The 16,573-nt window shown below is 36.7% G+C and overlaps 1 protein-coding gene and 1 long non-coding RNA gene across 9 annotated transcripts in view; one reads left to right on the top strand and one right to left on the bottom strand.

Annotated features, from left to right (window-relative positions):
• MEF2C (myocyte enhancer factor 2C) overlaps window positions 1–16,573 on the bottom strand; it is a 151,921-nt gene that overhangs the window by 5,489 nt on the left and 129,859 nt on the right. For 5 of the 7 annotated variants that reach the window (XM_036072345.2, XM_036072318.2, XM_078067076.1 and 2 more), the window contains 4 exons: window positions 7,962–8,134; window positions 6,408–6,431; window positions 5,395–5,524; window positions 4,660–4,795 (listed from right to left, as the gene is read on the bottom strand). In XM_036072345.2, the coding sequence (XP_035928238.1) occupies window positions 4,660–4,795; window positions 5,395–5,524; window positions 6,408–6,431; window positions 7,962–8,134 (463 nt within the window). The remainder of the gene's footprint in view (window positions 1–4,659; window positions 4,796–5,394; window positions 5,525–6,407; window positions 6,432–7,961; window positions 8,135–16,573) is intronic. The other 2 variants (XM_078067073.1, XM_078067075.1) reach the window with 1 other exon arrangement.
• The window catches only part of LOC118523108 (uncharacterized), a 95,666-nt gene that overhangs the window by 27,697 nt on the left and 51,396 nt on the right, over window positions 1–16,573 (top strand). The window lies entirely within an intron of this gene.

Genomic DNA, 16,573 nt, shown 5'->3' with positions numbered 1-16,573 from the left:
CCTCAGCTTCATCACTGCCAGTCTCTCCCTGCTGGGGTACGTAGTAGGATATCACTCAGCCTCTAGTTATAATTGGCATGAGTTGAGGAATCTGGATTTGTCTAAGGAAAGGCTGTTGTAAAGAGGATCTAGTGTGATTTTATTGCGTTTATAAGCCTTAATCCTCATTTATTCCAGGAGAGTGTAACTTTCCCTTTTTCCACAATGTGGAAGAATTTAGATACTTGAAACTCTGGAGGGAAAAGCATTAAGCCCTTAGGTGTCGATTGGCAATCGCAAGGACTTTGATCAGGATGAACCGGAAGGACACTGCTGACATCAATTTTAACATGCTCGTACTGCTCTTGCATTCTGATGGCATTGACATCCGTGGCTAGAGTCAGCACTACTTGCCCACATTGTCAAGAAAGTACAGATATCTCTCCTAGTGAGCAGTCACAGTGAAGAATAATCCATACAGATACACCCGTTCCAGACAAAGGAAAGTGAGCCCACCTGCTCGTGGACATGATTATGTTACTTCCAAATGGAGAGAATTAGGTGACATTAAAAAGTCATTACGAGCAGTGAGAAAAATATATATATATATATATTCAGAGGAAAAAGTGGAATAACTTGGGGCTGGCTTTTTGGGAGATGCAATTCAGGCTCAAGATGTATAGAGATATAAAATTAGTCAAAATGAGTTTATCTTTGAGTGATGTTTTATACAAAGGCACCACCTACTGGCAAAGAATTACTTTCCTTCTCTTATTAATAGATGAGCTAATGTGTAAAATGACCTAAAGGAGAGTTACTTTTTTCCCTAATAATTAGCCTTTCTTTCTCTGGCTTTTATGTTATAGAATCAAAACAGTCTTAGCCTTTATATCAAGTTACCACATTGAGTGCATATGATTTCCAATCACCTGTTTATACTTGTCATTATTTATTTGTAGTTTTTCTTTTACAGTCTATATTACTTTACTAATTTTCTAAGAGTTTAATTAAGTAATCTTTAAATCAAGAAGATATTAAGACAGGGTGGGGGGAAACACCTGTATTTCAAAAGGACCCATAATGGTGGGCTATTTTATCTTGGTTCAAAGTTACTTAATGATTCATTTTGATGTCAGAGGAAATAATCTTTTGATTTCTGGAAGAAAGAATTTTCCTGGCTCTGGATGAGAAAGACTATTTCACTAAAATTTAATTAAATGCTTCTACTATGAATCACACAACTCTTTAATAATGAACGTCAATTAGCAGTCTGAAAACAAAGTGGCATATCAACAAATACTTTTGACTGCCCTTTGACATTTCGATTGCTTCTTCACAGGCAGGGAGACATGGACAATTAGACAAAAAGTTTGGTGAGTTGGACTAGTATAAGCAGTTAATCTGGATCAATTAAGCAAAAAACAGTATAATCAAAATGCTGTTTCTTTTAGAAGCTGCATTATCTACTTATTTACTGTATCTACAATTGTGAACTGGCTTGTATGGGTTTTGTTGCATCTCTTCCCCATAAGAGATATAACACTTCTTGTTTATCCCTTCCTATAAACAAACAGGCTAGTCCCTAAGTTTACTTTTTGGTGGCATTTCATTTGACACTGAAAGCATATATGAAGCATTTTGAGTAGTTCTGGGGACACTAAATCCACAGTAATGAAATGTACGTGATGACTGAGATTCACCTTCATTATACTGTGGCAGAGGATTCCAAATAGAATGAAATGTAATTGGCTAGTCTCTTGTTATCAAACTATTATCTTGAAAAGAAAAAGCATGAAAAATCACTTAGCTGTATACATGCTAGATTCAGATACAAGCATGTTGGTCTGCTTGTTCTTGAGAACAAAACTTTTATAGACACAGATAATTGTGAAATATTCCATGTGTGTGGGTGAGAAAGAGGTGGGTGGGGAGACAGAAGCCAGATATGCAAGTTGCCCATATCAAATCCTGCTGCAAGTTTTCATGTGCTACACATGCCTTCCAACTGGGAAAACACCTACCCTTCCCCATAATTGCTCCGAAATGAAACATGACTGGATAGTTTTATTCAAATTTCTTACTGCCTCTGCCTGGAAATTACACTATCAAACTATATTTAACTTAACCTTTTAAAAGTTGTCTTTAAACACCCACATCAACAAAGATGGTGTATAGAAATGCTTCCAGAAAACAGGCTGCCCTTTTTTAAAGGTGATATGAGAAAAACACTTAAAAATTTGAGGGTCATTTTCTCAAATATTCCTATTCAAATGATTGTCGCTAACCTCAATGGCAAGTTCCTTCTGCCAGTCATCCCTGCTTCCTGCATCAGATCAGTGTATGCCGTTTATCTGACTCGGTTAGATAAAACCAAATACTAGATAGAGTTAAAACTGCGGCTTCAAAGAATTAAAGGTATTTCCATTCACAAAACACGAAGAGCTCTTTTATACTCTTAATTTTGGGAAAGAAATGTGGTGACCATCTTGGGCTGCTGGGAATATCTGCTTTGGAGGAGCTGAAATATATTTTACTCTACTCCGAACACTGTATCTATATAAAGGAATGTGAACCCACCACACAAGAACATGAGGATACTGTAGCCTAAAAAAATACTGATCTTTTGAATTAATTCACACTGTAAGGAATAATAATAAAAATAAATATAATTTATTTTATTTTACATAAATATCACAACTTGGGATTAAAAAAATAGTTTAACATTTAATTGTGTGAACATGGGCTAGTCCATCTGAGGGAACCTCCTTTTGAAAAAGCTACCGTGTTTGTGTGTGTGTGTGTGAGAGAGAGAGAGAGAGGAAGGAAGGAAGGAAGGAAGGAAGGCAGGCTGGCCAAAATTAGAAGGACTGGAAGGGGTATCCTATCTATTTGAGGGATAAAGGAAGTGATTAAGTGCAATGAAAACTCATAGACTAAGTTCAGAGTCAAATCATGCACCATGAGAACCGTTGTTGAAAGAAACCAGAACTAAACAAAATGCTTCATCCTTGGCTGTTGTAATTTGGTTCCTCTCTAGGCCAGTTCTCTCCTTTCTCATTTACTGAAGTCTTTATTAAGGGCAGCAGAGAATTAGATTCTTCCCATGTAATAGAAGGGACTTTTAAGATTACAGTATAGTGTTACTAAAGACAAAAGAAAGCCACATTCAGAGAAAATAATACGGCTTTTGACATTGATAATTTCTAAGGAAATCTAGTCCTCTATTGGATGAATTTTGTGAAAAATGAGAAGTGAACAGCTGCCTTTATCTTTGCCAAGAAGCCCGTACAGTGGATTCACTGCTTAGCCATAGCAGTGCAATGCCGCATGTATGTATTTCAAGATTGCCTGGATGGTATCGTGTACTTAGTGATAATTACCTTAAAAAGTTATTGCAATAAATGTCTACTTGCACAGTTAACAATTCTGAGAAAATTTAAATGTTCTAAAAGGAGAAACTCTGTTGCTGATCAATATTTAATAGAGCTTCAAAGCTAACAATCTTTTAAGAAAGCACAGCAACAATGTCATGTGAATTTATTTTATTGCTTACATGAAAGGTTAGATTTTCAACAATGAGCAGGATGCACATAAGCAAACAGTGAATGGAGGAAGACTCCATTACTAGAGCACTAATCTATGTGAAATCAATTCCACAAGAAAGCTAGGAGGGCAGGGAAGGTGAGAGATGAAGTTGTGGTATCAGGCAGTGATTTTTATTCTAATCAGTGTTTTATTCTCATTATCTCTTTAGAAACAGAAGTATAGAGCTAGCTAACTATTCTAACCAAATGACTCAGCAGAAAAGTAAAAGCGAGGTAGACATATAGAATGTTTCTAAAATATAAACTCTTATCTTTCAATATTTTATAACTTCCTAGTATTTTCTTCTGAAGATTAATTGCAGTTATGGAGTTATTAGTTAAACCTAAAGTCAGATCTTTGATTCACGTTTTAAGCTTAAAAAAAACTATCTGTTTTACAAGTAGTGTGAATTATGAATTCAGGGCTTTTTAAAGGTTTGAACATTTCCATAGATAAATGACAGGAGTCATTTCTATGATAAAGACATTTCTCAAAATTGCCACAAGGGGGCAGAAATACACATTCTGATTTCAGAAAACAACAGAAATTATTTTTATACCCAAATTTAGGTAATTAGTGTATGTACATATACACATATATTTATATTGGTACAATATCTATAAATATATAACCATATGATGAGTACATTATAAATATATGAAATCAATAGAATAGGAGATCCTGTAAGTACTAGGTTAAGGTTAGCATGAATTATATGGTGTAAGCTGAATGATAAGGATTCACAAATATCTCAAAATTTAAAGAACTTGTAAGTGTCTTCTTATGTCCCACGTTAGTTAACAAAAAGTTAACTAAATGAAAGTTTTTCATTGATTGAAGTGGAAACCAATATAGCCTAAAACAATAGGGAAATAATTTATCTCATTATCACAGAGCTCCCCTCCTCTCAAAAAATAAGGAAAGTAATATTTAACCGACTTAAAAAGATACTGATCTGAATAATTACTTTCACATTCTGATAAAGTAGAATTTTACATCCTTTAATGGGACACTAGAGCACAGTATTTAGAGACTCTTTTTGTCATCCAAAAATGCATTCTCAAAGTGTTTTATAAAAGAAATAATATTGCTTACCCCAGCTGACTGAGGGCCGATGGCGGCATGTTATGTAGGTGTTGCTGTTGCCAGCCAGTTACTGACCCAAGATGAAGAGCGCTGGCGGTGTTAAACCCAGACAGAGATGACAGGTCTGCACTACTCAGAGAGTACTCTAGATCAATAAATAAAACAATAAGGGAAAATACTTAATTTGAAAATTATCGAATGGTAAATACACATTTCCAATTTAAAAATATTCTATTAGTATCACTTAATGATTATTATAAATTCTCTTATTCTGGGGGGAGAAGGAGATAAAGCATCAGGAGCAATTTTAATTTAAAAGAGATGTATCCTATGCCAAAAAATAAGTATTCCATGAAAGCTTTGAAGTAGTACAGCTTGCAATTTTAGTTTATTAGAACTACAGTCTGGCATTACAGTGTATACGTATTTGATGATCTAGAAATGTTTTTTAAACAATCCTGAGAAAGTGAGCTTTCTATTACATCAAAGGAATAATGGCTCATTTTCCTTGAAATTGGTCTTTTATACTGAATTCAGGTTGGGTTAATAAAACTTTCAGTCACTTATAAAAGAAAAATATGGATATTCACTTTGTCTTAGTAACACATAGATAATGGTATAGTCTCTGGACACCACAGGTATTAAAGGAAGTTTCCTAATAGACTAAAATGTAGTATCTTTTTTTATCTTGCTTTTTAATAAAAAGTATTTAATGTACTATTTGAACATGGCAAAGCTACTCACCGGTACCATATGTTGTTGAAATGGCTGATGGATATCCTCCCATCCCCTGTCCTGGTAAAGTAGGAGTTGCTACGGAAACCACTGGGGTAGCCAATGACTGAGCAGACTGGGAGTTATTTATCCTTTGATTCTTTTAAAATAAATAAAGAGACATTATTGAAAAAAATTTTTAAAGTTAAAAATATTAGATTTCAGTATTAGTTTTGCATATAAAGAAATAACTTGGTACAAATCTCATGAAATTAATCATTTAACATGTGTCTCTATGAACTCTGCCAACCCTATCATTTACAATCCTTCAAGAGACCAGTTGTTGCCATAGTAACCCATTACATCAGTATCTCCTAGGCAACTGAACTAGTAACAAGTACCATAAGCTTTATTATGGGTAAAAACAGACTATGTTGAAAACTGATGAAATATGTATACTGTACTCCATTGTTTCAGTTTTTATTCAAATGCAAATTAAAAAAAAATTAAAATCAACCATGGTGGTTTTTATGCTCAGTTCTATATACAGCAGAGCAGATGGGCAGAATTTCATGCTACACTCTGACCAGCAGGTGGTGCTCTGACCACTTTTTTCAGATTCTTCTAAACTTCCCTCAGAACTAGATGGCAAAGCAGCTAACATGTATATTTAACTCCTTACAGCAAGAAGATTAAAGATTCACATAAAGATCATGAGACTTTTAATTCTTAGAAAAATAAGTATCTTAGTGGTTTAAATAACTAAGGAAATTATTTTTGTTAGAATTTTACTATAAATTAAGTCCTAAAATAAATTGAAAACATGGTCTTCACTTTACAAAGGCTGAGACAGAAAAATAAATAACCTGACATTCTTTTCACCTATGTGTGATACTTGAAATTAATGGCATTTAAATATGATTCATTTGGACACACTATGGTAACTTCTGAAATCCTCCCATTTTCTTAGAGCCACTCCACCTACAAGTCACCTTGGGTTTCTCCTTGCATGTGCCATTTAAGGAAGTACTCTTACTACTTACCAAAAGCAGGTCGACATCCTCAGACTGAGAGCATGGGGAAGGAGTTTTTATTAATTAGTGTCTGTAAATATTTATAATTGGGCAAAATCTTTTCAACAAAAGGCAAAGCATCTTCTGATAGACACAACAGTTCAAACAATTTTAAAACCCAGACTCTACAGATAACTCCCTACAAAGACATTCTTTGTTTCCCTTAATGAGCTGTTTGTCTCCAGACAATCTATCCAGTTTTCTGCACAGGTCAGTGTCTCAACCTTCATTATTTCAGCACCATGTTTTTGGGAAAAAAAAAAAAAAAGATTGTACTTTGAAACCCCACTTGCTGGAGGAGGGGGAGCGCTGCACCTGGCTGCTGGTGAGAGGCTGTACAACCACTCAGAGGATCCCTGGGAGAGCATCAGTTTTAAGGAACTTGGAATAAATCTGCTGATAGAGACACCCTGCCATGCATGGCCCACACCACTTGGCTATGGCCCTGTGGGAGGTTTTATTTATTAGACCCAGTCTTTTCTGAAGGGAACGTTGCATATTATGTGATTTTTTTTTTTGGTTGATATTCAAAATTAATCTGCACTGTGCCATAATAAACTAATCAGCTTGCAGGACTGTTTTACCCTGAAGCTTGCCACAGAGCACAGAAAGAAAAAAAAGAAATGTGTTTGCAGAATGATCTAAATTTGTCTACTGAATCTTGGTTTTAAATGTTCTCGCTCTTAAGCAAAGCTAATTTGGAGAACATTGATGTAAGTCTCTTTGTTGTTGAATTTGGTCCCATAGTTATTATCTTCATCTTAGCCTGCAGACCCAGGAGAAAGAAAAATGATAGAGTCCAGGGATATTATTTATACTTCTTAATTAATTAATTATTTATTTTTTCTTACAGTGCCAACTTTTTTTTTTTTTTTTGGTGTAAAATATAACCTTTGTTCTCAGAATGCCTAGGATTTTAAAACAATTTGCTTTTGAGAGGTAGTTATTTGCATGAAGCACATATATGGAAAGATGAATTGAGGCAATGCACAGGCATGCGATATATTAATCATTGCAGTACACCTAAGAAAAGAGTGGTCAATTAACAGGAGAACGTTCATTTAGAAATCATGGAAAAGATTTCTCGTTGTCAGCACCTTGAGGACATAGTAGTTCAATACTATAAAAATCTGTTAAGAAATTCCCTATTCTGTGAGTTTGATTCTTCCATTGGTCAAACTGTATGTACCATAAGCAGAGTAATAAGTAATGATTTTTTTCTAATTATAAATTGGAGACTTTAAAAAAAGGAAATGCTTTTTTTGCCCCAGAACACCAGTTTTATAGGGGAGTTTATTGGATGTTGTTGTTTTTTTTTGTTTGTTTGTTTTTTTTACATGGAAAAGGGAAATGTGAACCAGTTACCAGAAGTAATGGCTAAATACAAACGGGGCTCCAGCAATAGCATTGATAAGTTAATTTTCTGGGAGCACCTAAGTAATTCAAAATGTTAGAAAGATACAAAAACAGCAAAACATATACAAAACATTATCAACATTTATTTAAAATGTAGTTTCACATTACCACTGATGGCATCGTATTCTTGCTGCCTGGTGGAATAAGAACTCGGAGATCTGGTTTACGGTTATTCATCCCTAAATTCATGGGGGGAGGAGATTTTGCTTGCATATTCTTGTTCAAGTTACCAGGTGAGACCAGCAGACCTGGTGAGTTTCGGGGATTGCCATATCCGTTCCCTGTTAACACAAAACAATGAAAGCATTCAGGAATAAATCTAGATTCAAGTATGTTTCTAGAGAATACACTATAAGAGATTAAAAATAAAAGCTTAACTGGGTAAGACATACAACAAAGTCTGTAGGATGACTAACAGCCTCCATGTGAAGAGTAACCTGGTCGGTAAGTTTTTATTTAAATATTCTCTGAAGGAAGACGAAAAATGTTTTAATGAGAAGAGCTAATATATACCACCTTGCTCAGAAGTCAACATATACTTTTTTTCTGTGAAAAAAATTCAGGAAGAAAGACCGTTGTTCAGGGTCTAAGAAAGGCACAGAATCGGTCCTGCACTTTAATTGACTAGCTTGGCAGAGGTCTGGCTGGCAGAACTCACTCTTTCAGTTCAATGGTTTGGGTTTTCTTTTGTGTGTCTGTGTGTCCTCAAGTGAAGAAAGGGCATACCAGTAAGACTATAATTTCTAGGACATGCAGGAGGAGTATCCTCTTCCACAGTTTGCTGTTGAGTTCCCCTTTCCTTGGAGTGATTTCTCCGTATGGTTTTCTGATGTCTGGTTTGCCCTCCTCCCAAGTTCCGTGTATGACCCTGAAGGCTTGCTCTCCTGCTCACACAGAATTTCAGAAAGCAGGACTCCTTCTTAGGAGCTGAACTGAAGGCATGATGTCTCCACGGACATACTGATTCACCAAGGCACAAGAATAGTCATCTAATGTGGACACTGAAAGGGTTTCCGTGGATATCTGATGTTCAACCCCCTACTTACAGAACCTGATAACTGAAGGATGCCATTTCTCATAATTCAAAATACACTGCTCCATGACAGGAAGAGCTACGGAGGGAGTTGATGCAACCTTAGCTGAGGCAGAACGTCACCTGCTGGCTTTTTCCACTGCCTCTCATTGGAGAGGAATAGAGACCCACTACCCAATTTGACAATCCTTGCTGGAAAACTAGACAGTTGTTTTCTGAAGCTCTCTAAAGGAGACAGTCAAACCTCACTGTTACGGTCAGTCATCATTATCATTATCCTAAAACACAAGTGTCTATTACCCTAGGACGAATGATACTGTGTGCTACCCTGTGGGGAGGCAAGGATGTGGCCCCAGTCCTCAAAGGCCCTGCAATTCCTTTGTGGTAATCCGATACGCACATGTGTGAAATGTCCAAACCGGGACAAGGCAGCCTAGGGAGAGGTGCCCACAGAGAGATGCCACCCAGATTAAGTGTTATTGAGTTCCTAGGAGGGAAGAGATTATCCAATTAAGATTCATGTAAGAGGCAGGAATTGATGTGGGCCTTGAAAAAAGAGAAGAGATAGTAAGGAACGCTGGGCTTGTGACTGGCCTCGGGGAAAGGGCTGAGATAGGAATTGACAGAGCACGGTCAGGGACACTGTGAGCAAACTGGCTAGAAGGGAACTCATGAAAAGAAAGGAGTGTCGAAGACCTCGGAAGGACATGGAAATCTTGACTTCCAGGCTGACACATCTTGAATTTAAATGGTGGAAATGCAGACCCATGAGGGTCACAGAGCAGAGGCAGAACACAGGCCTCTAAGTGGACAGAGAGATATCCTGGCATTGGGATATCCTCTAATTTGGAAGGTCTGGGAGGATGAAGCAGTCTGGAAACCATGGTGATGGCCTGAGTTAGAGACGAGGAGGGAGTGGGAAGGCCGAGCACAGGTATATTTCAGGAAATATTTATGGAAACATCTTTTGAATTAAAATACATTTGAGGCAAACTGTGTGGAGCACATTTGTTCTTCATATCCCATTCATTTACCTGTCTCATTTTATGCATGAATAAACAGGCTGAATATATAACAAATAACTACAAGATTAAATCTGTCAATTGGGTCATCCGTAAAATTCTCCAAGTTACTGGGGGAAAAATAAAAATAAACGAATCCCCACCCCCACCCCCAACCAAAACATGTGTCAAGGACACAGTAGTTTCTTAGGAAATGTTGGTTGAATTTGAATATAAATTACTCTTCTATAATAAAACTTCATTGAAAGTAGCTAAATTCTCTACAGCTGGCTAAATATGTCAAAAGCCAAAATTTTCTTTTCCAGTTAATTTGGACAGTTTTTGGTGGCAAAAGTTATTATATGAAACAAATACATTTACCTAGTATCATTAGGAGATACACAAAGAATATGTTTACTTACAAAAATGCTTGATAAAATAGAGTTTATATTTAATGTGTCTTAACTGAATCATTCTTGTGAATATGTTAAGGCTCTAGTTTTAATTAATAGATTCTCCTGGATAAAAAGAGACTGAGAAAACCAAGACAAAATTTGCCCTATACTTTTCTGTCAGCTGAAGTTCAGTCTGATACACTCAATACATATGTCACTTATCTCTTAAGCCTGTGTGAGATCTGGTTTAAATAAACAATTAAATGGAAAATTAGGTGGGTAATTTCCAAAGAAGGGGGGAAAAAGTCAGTTAAGCAGTGCAATGAAGCTTGAATAGATCAGAAGAAACTAAAACCCTGGCTTGGTAGATGCCAATACTGGTTTGCATGGAGGAGTTTTTTGCTAAAAGGAAGTAAAACCGCTTTGTAAAATGTGTTGTCCTGTGATATGACAAGCACTGGGCCAGTGTGTGAAAATGGAAATGCTTCACGGATGCTCTGAGAAAAGTGTTTTTTGAAAATTAAAAAAAAATTTTTTCTACAGTAAACTCAGAAATTCCAACAAAAGCCTACATCTTTCTGCCCACATTTTATGATTTAGGGCAGCAGGAAAAAAAAAAAAAAACAGTAAACATACATTATAGTTTTTCATCCAATAAATGCCTCAAAACTAAAAAAAAAAAAATGGATTTGAAAAGCATTCTATTTTTCTCTTGGAATATTTCCTGTTATTTGGAAATTATGCCATTTTAGAAGATTAGTCACATATTTTAAGGTGTTTACATACTGAATATAAAATATTTTGAACCACGATGACACTTCTTAAATTCATATTTTTAGAGCATAAAGTTATTTTTAAGAACAAATAAATTCTGCCTTTTACCGGTGAATTTCTGCTGTTTTTAGCATATTGTGCCAGCTAGCATTTTGGAGCCGTATAATAACCATTTCTGTTTCCAGCCACCAAGTTGTTATTCTTTTGGCATAATATAGATTCAGGAATGCAAGACTGTGGATCCTAAACCAGCGATATAGAAACCTATCATTTGAAAATCAATGATGAATACATGCGTGTGGTTTACTGCTAAGAAGAGCCTGCATTTAAACTGGCTTGGAAACCGCGGGCCTCCTCCTCACTCAGAACGCTGTGGCCTGCGCGAGGCTGTTGTCCTACCTTAAGATAAATTCACCAAAGAGAACGGTCTCATTCAAAGTCAGGGGTCAGGGAAGTGGGAAATGCTACCTCTCCATAACCTTCTAATATACATATTCAACCTTTCTTCATGCTGTGTTTTGAAGTTACCCTCCGCCTGGACAATGATCAATTCAGATGTGACTTTATGCAGATGTCACAGTCCTCTGACCACTTAAAAGCACAAAAATTATAAAGCATGAGTGAATGGATTTCCTGATTATAGATTATAAGAAAATGAAGAACAGACTGACTTTAGAGTCAGTTCGTTTTATAGTTTGATTTGATTAAAAATATTGTTTCACATAAAATAAAACAATTTAAGCATTCACAATATAATTTGTATGAAGGATAACAGAATCGGCCTCGATTGGTTACGGGTTTCTAAACATTCATATTAAAACTAGTGTAAATATACAAAACTTGAAATGTGGTGTTAGGAGAAAAAATTTTTTTTCTCTCCAGTTAACTTGAAAACACTTGCTGCTTTTTTTTTTTTTTTTATTGACTCCTATTTTAAGAAGTTGTAAATTCAAAGAACATATTCCTGGCTTAAGATGTTGTGAGGACATTTTGCCTTGTTTCACAGAGCTCAACTGAGCATGTAGCTCTCTTTGAGCCCAAAGTTCTAAAACTTTCTCTTACTTGGATGTTTAGACGTGAATCTCTTCATTTTTTCCCTCAGGACTTTCAATTATAAATACAAGCACACAAAACTAATATGCACAAAACAGATACTAGGCTTTATGAACCAAGGCTAATTTTTTCACTGGCAAATTTTTTTCTTTACTCTCCCGAATTGTCATCTTTGACTGTTCAGCTTCCTCTTCCAGCTCCCTATCCACAATCACATACCAAATCTTGTTTTCTTCAGAAACACCTCTCTCCATCCCCACTGCCACTATCCTAGGTAAGGCTTTCATCGCCATTTGACTAGGTCTTTTATCAGGTCCCTGGTCTCCAGCTGAAGGGTTCTTCACCAGACCAGACCTTAAGACAGGCTTCACAAAGGTTGTGAGCTCCTTAAAGCTGTATGCAAACTTTTGTGCACATGTGTGATAATAAATCTAAGGTACAGTCTGAAGATTTTCTCTAAAAATCTTTCTCAAGTGCTGCTTCTGTTACGTTACTTTTTCAGACCATACTTAACACTCGGGGTCAGTGCCCTGGTTGTCTCTCAGAACTGCGCATAGTCTCACCCCCTCTATTTCACCTAATTTCCAATGTCCACAGCCAAGCTCACAGTCCTCTGGATATGCCTGAGTCTTTGCTCTAGCAGAGTTTGCTCTCTTCTTTTTTTTTTTTTTTTTTTTAAAGATTTTACTTATTCATTTGAGAGAGAGAGAGAGAGCATGAGTGGAGGCAGGGGGAAAGGGGCAGAGGAAGAGGGAGAAGCAGACTCCCCGCTGAGCAGGGAGCCTGAGATGGGGCTCGATCCCAGGACTCTGGGATCATGACCTGAGCCGAAGGCAGACGCTTAACCGACTGAGCCACCCAGGTGCCCTGCTCTCTTGTTTAATTCAAATTCATTTTTAAGAATCAGCTAACACCCCAACTCTTTCATGAGAGTTCAGACAACCTTTCAGACAACAGCCCACCTTGAACACATTCCCTTCTATCCTGCTGCAGTTAAGTCAGTGATACACACAGAGGATTAGCTCTTTAAGTGTTTCAGATGCCTGCAAAACCGATATACAGACTATGCTGGAAAAATTAGGTATTATTCGGGAATGGCACTAAAAGTTAAGTTACCGAGGGAATGTGAGATGAGAACTGAAAATGTAATATGTAACTTGCTAATTTCAAATATCGAGGGTCTCTCCTCTATGTGCTACTTGAGAACATTTCTTATTTTAGACAATGATTACACACTGATGACCAAGTACACCATTGAGACAAACTGCTCATCAACCATATAATATTAAAGTCAGGAAATCACGCAACTGCCCAACTACTAAATTTGTTTATAGAGAGTTAATTGAAGCTTCTTTTTCACTTGTTGCACCTGTTAATCATTTCACAGCACATTACCTTAGCTAACTGCAAGTGGTAGAATCAAATAAAGTAGAAATTTTCCCTGATGAAAAAGAAAACTCTGAGGTACTGGATCTTTTCTTCTATACTGACGAGTGCTTACGCTTACTGCCACAGGTTGTCTCTATAAATCTCAACAATAATTTACTCTTACAGAACTTTCCACCAAAAGATGGGCTGCATGATATCCCAGGAAAAAGAACGGTGGAAGGGTGATAAGTAAGAATGAACAGGATTTTACTAAGTGGTCCAGAGAGAGACTTCCCGGAGACAGGGAATGCATGAAAGATCTCAGAGTCATGACTGTATTGGAGAAGGATGAGCATTCCCATGAGAATGGAACACCAGTGGTTTTAGAGTATGCAGTTTTCAGAAGCTGGAAAATTAAGTTTGACTAACACAAAACTCTCAGATCATGTTAACTTTATACCCTAAACTTTACACTAAACTTTTAGTCAACTTCATACTATAGAGAATAAGCAAAGTTATAGTTTGTGAGTGGTAAGTGACATCCTTAACTCTGCTTTAGGAAAAGAGTGTCAGTGGAAGGGGTAGATTAGAGGTTAGACTGCCATAGAGAAGCTTGTTAGGACGCATCTGCCATAGAACACCTGAGAAAGGAGGCAGCCGAGACAGGAAGATCTACAAGGCAGAAGGGAGTCAAGGACAAAGGAGGATAAAGTAGATAAATCCAGGTTCTGGTCTTGAGGTCTCCATTAGAGTTCCTCCAACCATACTGAGCCTTAGTTTTCTTAGCCCTAAGCCATGATTTCATTAGTTTGAGAGAAGCATAAAAGTAACCTGAATCAGAGACTCTCACATACTTGTTTGAGACGGCCATCCCCAACATGACCACGCAATCATATTAACAATATCAAACACTTCATAGAGTACTATTTATCAAAAATATCAACAACATCTAGCATATACATTGAGGACCTCGAACAGTACCAGGCACCTAGTAACCGCTATATAACTGTTTGCTATTATATATGGATATAAAACACCTTGAATCCTTGCAATGACATCCTTGTCAGGTACTAATAGGATCCCTGTGTTACATAATAAGAAAGCTTAACAACAGAGAGGTCCAGCATCTTGCCCAATGTCAAACAGCTCTCAAGTGGTGGAGCCATGATATGAACCCAGTAGTGTGTCCAGAGTCTATGCTCTGAAGGATAGCAGTGCCCTGCTCCCTGCAAATCCTTCACACTCTGGGATTTTGAAAACAGTTTTGTGTCAAATCTCATTCTAAAATTACAAGAATGTGGAGGAAGAGAGGAAGCGAGTGAAGTGTGAGACCCAAAGGGCTTTCCTGAGCCAGAGGTGATGCGGGAGCTTCAGGAACACAGTCAGCCTGGCCGTCGTAAATTGCTTTTCTGGGTTGAGAAAATGCTGAACTTATACAAAGAGGCACAGAATGGTGATGTTCTAAACTGTATTTCTGGTCTCCTGGATAGATAAATATTTACAAATAGGAAATATTGGGTTTAGCAACACTAAATGCCAGAGCAACTGTTTAACTTTCAGTGTGCTATTTCAAGTGGATGATTAAATATGCTCTTAAAGGTAGCTTTTGTAATATTTTAGTCAATAATCTCCCCTGTAATGGAGGGTAAAGATGTTTACCTACCTATTGTCAATTTAAGAGACCAGCTTCCAGAACCACTTAACATGACAGTGAAATGCTCAGTATTTTATAGTATCTGCTATTAGTTGTTACCTGGAAAATAATTTCTAATACGTAGGTGTATAAAAATGACTTTGTTTCGTAATTTGTTAATGGTATCTTATTTTTTGGAATTTGGGGCAAACTGCCACAGTAAAGCATTCAGCTGAACCTCTGATATATTCATTTTCTGCTTTTACTTCAGCAAAAGGTTTTACCAACCTAGGTTTTTTTTTCTTTCATTAGAACAATTTGAAAACATTTATAGCATACCGTCTTGTTAAACTAGAGATGTCACATACATAATAATGCCCACTACCATCAATTAATTTTATATCTGAGTTAGTTAAGTTAGTTTCCAGTATCAGGACATGGTTTTGTATCTCAAACATAGTTCTTTTCACAGTCATTTGAAATTACTTTAAAACTGTATACAGTAAACTTGCTCATACAACCCACTACTCTACTGGAAGTAGTAGAGTAAAATAGTTTTTAGTAGAAAATAGTTAACTTAAAATAGTTTTCAGTAGAAAAATATTATGAACTTCTAGAATTCAGTCTTATATTCACTGTGCCCGGAATGCCTGAAACCTTGTTAAAAGTGCTAGAAACTGTTATTTAGCTATTGTGAATCACACTTTTTTTTTTTTTTGGAGGGAAAAGGAGATCTTTTTCATGGGATGGCTCTAAGGCAAAAGGCAACCACAAAACATGCGGAGGTCAGAAATCTGGGAATGATGAAAATTTTAATATGCCTACTGTGGACTAGAGGCAAAGCAGATTTTCTGATTCTTATCCTGGTAAAGACTCCTGATTACAGATTCTTAAACATAAAATCAAGTCTCCACTCTATCTGAGGGTTTCTTAGGGAAATAATATAATAATGCATAATGTTAGACTATGAAGAAACTCCTGTGAAACCTCAATGTCTTTTGTGGTGTATTCTTAGAAAAATACTCCAAGAATACACAAAAGCCAAGACTATTCTTGGCTGTACCAGTTAGAGGGCAGTAGACATTCTAGAAAGAGCTTGCCTCTTCTGCTTGACCATGTCACCCTGATGCTGAATCAGACCTTCACGTACTTCATATCTACCCCACTTGTCCTTGATACTTCTTGGACCTGTTTTGTTTAGTATCTTTTGTGAAATTAACAGTCTATCTGCCAACTAGATACTGAACATTGAACATTCAGCACATACAATAGGCTCTGGATTGTGAGGCAGAAGTAAAGAAATTTTACTTATTACTGAGTTGTTTTTCCAAAGATTGAGAGTCCATGTCACAAAACAGGTTTGTTTTGGCAAACCAGTCTCTCATTTGTTCTAACAGTCATGTGGGTCAGGCATTATCATCCCAATTTTTGACAGATAAGGAAACTGAGGTTCAGGGAGCTTC

Source organism: Halichoerus grypus, chromosome 2 (genome assembly GCF_964656455.1).
Source record: "Halichoerus grypus chromosome 2, mHalGry1.hap1.1, whole genome shotgun sequence".
Taxonomy (NCBI): Eukaryota; Metazoa; Chordata; class Mammalia; order Carnivora; family Phocidae; genus Halichoerus; species Halichoerus grypus.
Note: the sequence above shows the minus strand (reverse complement) of the source record. Positions and strands in the feature narration are given on the sequence as shown.